We start from the raw sequence: 5,000 nt of genomic DNA on the forward strand, positions 1-5,000 counted from the left end.
ATTCAGGACAGTCCCGAAATCGAAGTGTTTATCCCGAATCCGGCCCTAATTGTCCCGAAAATGATACTCAATCAGAATACTGAGTAGTTATTTTCTGATAAACATTAAAAACTGTCCGTAGAGAGGTAGAGTCGACTGCATGCAGCCCCCAACGGCAGCTAAGTGTCTGGATGCAGGCCCGGCTACTTTGTTTCTTTTTTGGCGTTCTATAATTAGGCACTGATGCACTGATTTTAGCTAATTTTCATTCATTCCTTGACATGGCTGATGTACCGGAACCCCAACACGCCGCTAAAAAGCAAAAGCGTCTATGCAGGTACCGGGAGGAGTGGGTGGGGAGGTACCCGTGGATTGACAAAGCCTTAAGCGACGAGATGAAAGCATTCTGCAGGTGTAGAAGAGAGTTTGGTGTTTCTCACGGAGGGGAGGCAGATGTTAGACTACATGCTAGCAGCAAGCTACACTGTGCCAACACCGCGACAGTAAAGACCAACACGTTAGTCTCGTCCTTCTTTAAGAAGCAGGATGGCTGCTGCTGGGCTGACCTCATTGAGTTCATGATTTCTCTGTTGTATTTCACTGCAGACTTGATGTTTGAATAAAAATGTATTTTGGTACAGGTTGAAAATTCATTATCTTTTATAATAGTCTATGAGTCTATGTAGGCCTACACCCCCCCCCCCCCCCCCGCAAAAAAAAAGCGTCCCGAATTCCAGCCAATCTCACCTGGTCACCCTAACACACACGAGTCTGGCTGTGGTGACCTTTGACCTCGACACACGTGTGGGAGTGTGGCTGAATCCTGATCTAACCCCTAAAGGTTTCATGCTTATGCATCTCCTGTGCGTGTTGACTCATCGCCTGCGTGATCCTTTGGGATTTCTGCGTCTCCTGTGCGTGTTGCTCCCCACCTAAACTCTGCAGACTGTCCTGCTGAAATATTAATGTTTAATGTGCTGAAATATTAATGTTTAATGTGTTTATTGTGTTAAATGTGGTAGTGGTAGTAGTTTGGTATTGGTTTTTAATGTACAAAAAGATGCAAACAGCAAAGTAAAGGGAGTATTCGCCTTATTCACACGGCGGCCATTGTTTAAACCAAAACGAGGCTACAGGGTACACTTACTATAAAATTAATGCCACCTACAGGTGAATGCATAGAACATAACAATCCTATGGTTTGTGTACCCTGTAGCCTCGTTTTAGCCGCCAATGGCCACCATGTGAATAAGGAAAATTGAGAGTGTTCTTGATTCAGATTGAGTTTTCCTGATGAACAAAAATATATTTTAGTACCATCCCTGACCATTGCTGATTAGCCATTGCTGTTCTTTTCTACTGCAGCAATATTGTAGAAAGGCTTTAACACACTCTTATTTAATTACTTCAGGCCAAAAGTGTTTAAAGGGGAGATTTTTCTCTTGTTAATATGCAATTCTACACCAAGTAAAATCTATAAAATTAAGTTTGCAAGACTTCCCATTTCCTCATCAAAGTAACGAATCAGAACATTCTAGATATTGTTCATATTTCCATTTGTTGCCTCATCCGCATTTAATGAAAACATGGTAATTTTGAGTTTTACAGACAACTCAGTTTTCCAATGAGCAGCAATACTGTGTGTGCTCATGCAGGAGGTCTGCGCATTTGATAACGACAATCTGGAGACGGTGCTTTTGTCTTCAGCAACAGATTGTATAAGGTTGACGAGGTTGCGATATGGTGAGGGACAGGTCGTGTAGCGCTATGAAAGAACATGCGTAGCCTACTTTCTAACGTAAAAACGGTCAGCCATAGATAAACGTAGCCTACCTCTGTCGTGGTGGCTAGTTGCACCAGGTAGGGAAGATGTCCTGAAGTGCACAAACGTTAACCTTATGGCGGTCTTCTGATTGGTGGCGTGCTAAAACGTTTTCCTATTGCATCCATAAACAATTTTCTTGCAGCGAACCGCGCAAAAGTAAACCCCTGGCACTTTAATTTCTTTACACCATGGCTTGTTAGTTCTCCCCCGTTTCCAACAGCTGCCCATCTCCATTTATCTTTTAACTTTTGACACCTGCCTTCCTTTAGCAACAACGCATCCATGACAGCTAGTGGCCTTGCCAAATAGACGCACACAAATCATGACGCTAATATGCGAGGTTCTGGTAGGCCTACTGGTTATGGTTTTGTGCTATAAATGAATAATATTTTATAGCAAAGTTTTAAGTTGACTATTTTAATTGTATGGTTATTTTTTGTCAACATACACTCACAACCTACTGTCGTTAAAAGTGAGGCCTAAGCAAAATAGGCTACAAGGCTGTCTGTGCGTCACAAACAGACTGACCCCCTTACTCAACAGTTCGCGATGATGACGGTGATATTATTTTTTTTATGCTAACACGCTCAGTCAAAACCTTCCGTCGCAAATTGTGAAAAACATTGTTGTACATGTCATAACAGACGGGATAATAAATTGCATATGCTACGGTTTATATTGCGTCGCTTTACACATAATGTTAGTTGCATTGATTAAAAACTGTAACAATAATAGTAGCCTACATCGGGTGGCATAGAAGGCTATCTGTTCAAGTCATAGGTGACACCCAAAATGAATGACCTCCCCTGACAAGAGTTCGCGATAGTAAGAAATTGTCTACATTGATGCACGGAAAGAACACAGCCTACGCTTCTTCTCCGAATTCGCACATAGAGCTCACAATATCATATCCAAAAAAGTTAAACGGATTGGCCAACCTCATCAGCTGTCTCTAATGTGTCACTATAATCCAACTTTTAGACCGTTATAGTCCTCCGTATGTGTTCTTTGGAAAAGCAAAGGTGATAGCCGCCGCCCCCCCCCCCCCTCCTATTTTTTTTCTCATCGGATCTGCATCGATCTCAAATATGACATTTCTAAAATCAAATTGACGGAAATCCGTCCTATGACGGAGAACTTTAATCCTTGCCCTACAGGTCAAAAGGCATGTTTGCTGAATGCAGTGCTCCCTACAGGTCAAAAAGGCATGTTGCAGCACTTCCTACAGGTCAAAAGGCATGTTGCAGTGCCCCCTAGAGGTTAAAAGGCATGTTGCAGTGCCCCCTACAGGTCAAAAGGCATGTTGCAGTGCCCCCTAGAGGCATGTTTGCTGAATGCAGTGCTCCCTAGAGGTCAAAGGGCACCAAATTGCTTCCAGCCTACAGTCGCCCTTTGGGTAACCCTGTGTTTCATGTCACAACACTATGAATTGTGGGTAATTCCCTTGAGTAAAGAGGGCATAGATCAGCGGTCCCCAACCACTGGGCCGTGGGACATTCCTAACCGGGCCGTAGCCTACGACATGAGTTTAAAAAAATGCATGCAAACTAAACTAAATTTAATTCGCAATAATGTCACGTTTTACATGGCATAGGCCTATATGCAGTTGTTTGATTGCACGCATGTTTGCATTTTGCAATGTCTATTTTCTTACATCTGTCTGTCCCACCTTCAACACTTTACATATTGCCTTCAGCGCTGCGCAGCCTCAGGTCAGCTCACTTCACTTGATCAGTTCTTGGCGAACGGTAGTGTCACACGAAGTTAGCTAAACTGCTAGAATGAGCAACAAAAAAACAAGCATCTTTAGCAGGTCACTGGTCAGAGTGTTCGAGAGCCGCTGCAGAGATTTCTTACAGAAAAAAAAAGTCACCGCTGCACATTTTAGTGATGAGGACTGGGTGCCAAAACTCGCTTACCTGTGTGGCATATTCGGGTTGCTTAATTACCTCAACCTGTCACTCCAGGGGAGAATTACGACTGTCTTTAAACTGGCAGATAAAGTCGCTGCATTTAAAGCCAAGCTTGATTTGTGGGGACGACGAGTGGACCGGGGTGTATTTGATATGTTCCAAACAGTAGTGGGGGTTTTGGGAGAAACTGAGGCAGGGCCCTTTCTCTCGCAGCTGGTGCGCGATCACCTTGTTGCGCTTTCAAATGAGTTTGAGCGTTACTTCCCATCCTCCAAAGATCCACGGCAAACCAATGAGTGGGTCCGCAACCCATTTATCAATATCCCGAATAGTCCTAACTTCTCAGCGCAGGAGGAAGAGCAGTTGATCGAAATTGCAAATGACGGTGGTCTTAAGAGTGTGTAGGCTATGAGGAAACCTCTCTGGCGGGTTTTTGGATCAAAACCAAAGCAGAATATCCCGAGATAGCCGTAAAAGCGCTGAAAACGTTGCTACCATTTCCCACCACGTATCTATGCGAGGCTGGGTTTTCGGCAATGACTGCAACTAAGACCAAATTGCGTAATCGACTGGACATTTCAAACATACTGAGGGTGTCACTGTCTTCCATCACCCCCAGATGGAACCTTCTTGTTGCTCCCACTGATTATATTCGTATATAAGCTCCCACTGATTATATTCGTAATGCACGTTTAGTTCCCATGTTTTGTTACCATATTTTGTTAAGCATGTTCACACTTGATAGATGTAGCTTCAAGTTGTTCAATTTTCATAGTTCATATTGTTCAATTTTCACTTCTTCAAGTTCACGTTTTTCACATTTTTAAGAGTTTGTTACCTTCACTGTTAACTGGAGCTAGTTCTTTTCAAGTAATGCATGCACAACACGGAACATGGAACCCCCGAACCCCGCCCCCCCCCCCCCCCCGGTCCGTGAAAAAAAAAATGGGAATCAAACCGGTCCATGGTACATAAAAGGTTGGGGACCCCTGGCATAGATGAGCCTCCTCTGCACCTGCGCACAGGTATGTTTTATAGGCCCACAGCCAGAGCACGGGTTGGCCCAGAGATAATTAGCAGAGGCAGGGGCACGCTCTGGACGACACTTGTGGCCATGGCAACCAGCATTCCTGTTAGGTGACCACCAAGTACAGGGGAACACTGCGTAACAGCGCGTGTGTGTGTGTGTGCTGTGTGTGTGTGTGGGGTGTGTGTGTACCTTGCCATCTCTGGCGTTGCTCTCCTCCTTCACCTTGCTCCTCCTCTTTCTCTGCTTTGGCACT

At 44.3% G+C, this 5,000-nt stretch overlaps 1 protein-coding gene across 11 annotated transcripts in view; it reads right to left on the reverse strand.

The window, feature by feature from the left end:
* hirip3 (HIRA interacting protein 3) overlaps positions 1-5,000 on the reverse strand; it is a 35,068-nt gene that overhangs the window by 2,370 nt on the left and 27,698 nt on the right. For all 11 annotated transcript variants that reach the window (XM_042082260.1, XM_042082259.1, XM_042082258.1 and 8 more), the window contains one exon: positions 4,937-5,000. This exon is cut by the window's right edge. In XM_042082260.1, the coding sequence (XP_041938194.1) occupies positions 4,937-5,000 (64 nt within the window). The remainder of the gene's footprint in view (positions 1-4,936) is intronic.

The sequence above is a fragment of the Alosa sapidissima genome, chromosome 24 (genome assembly GCF_018492685.1).
Source record: "Alosa sapidissima isolate fAloSap1 chromosome 24, fAloSap1.pri, whole genome shotgun sequence".
In the NCBI taxonomy this organism is placed as follows: domain Eukaryota; kingdom Metazoa; phylum Chordata; class Actinopteri; order Clupeiformes; family Clupeidae; genus Alosa; species Alosa sapidissima.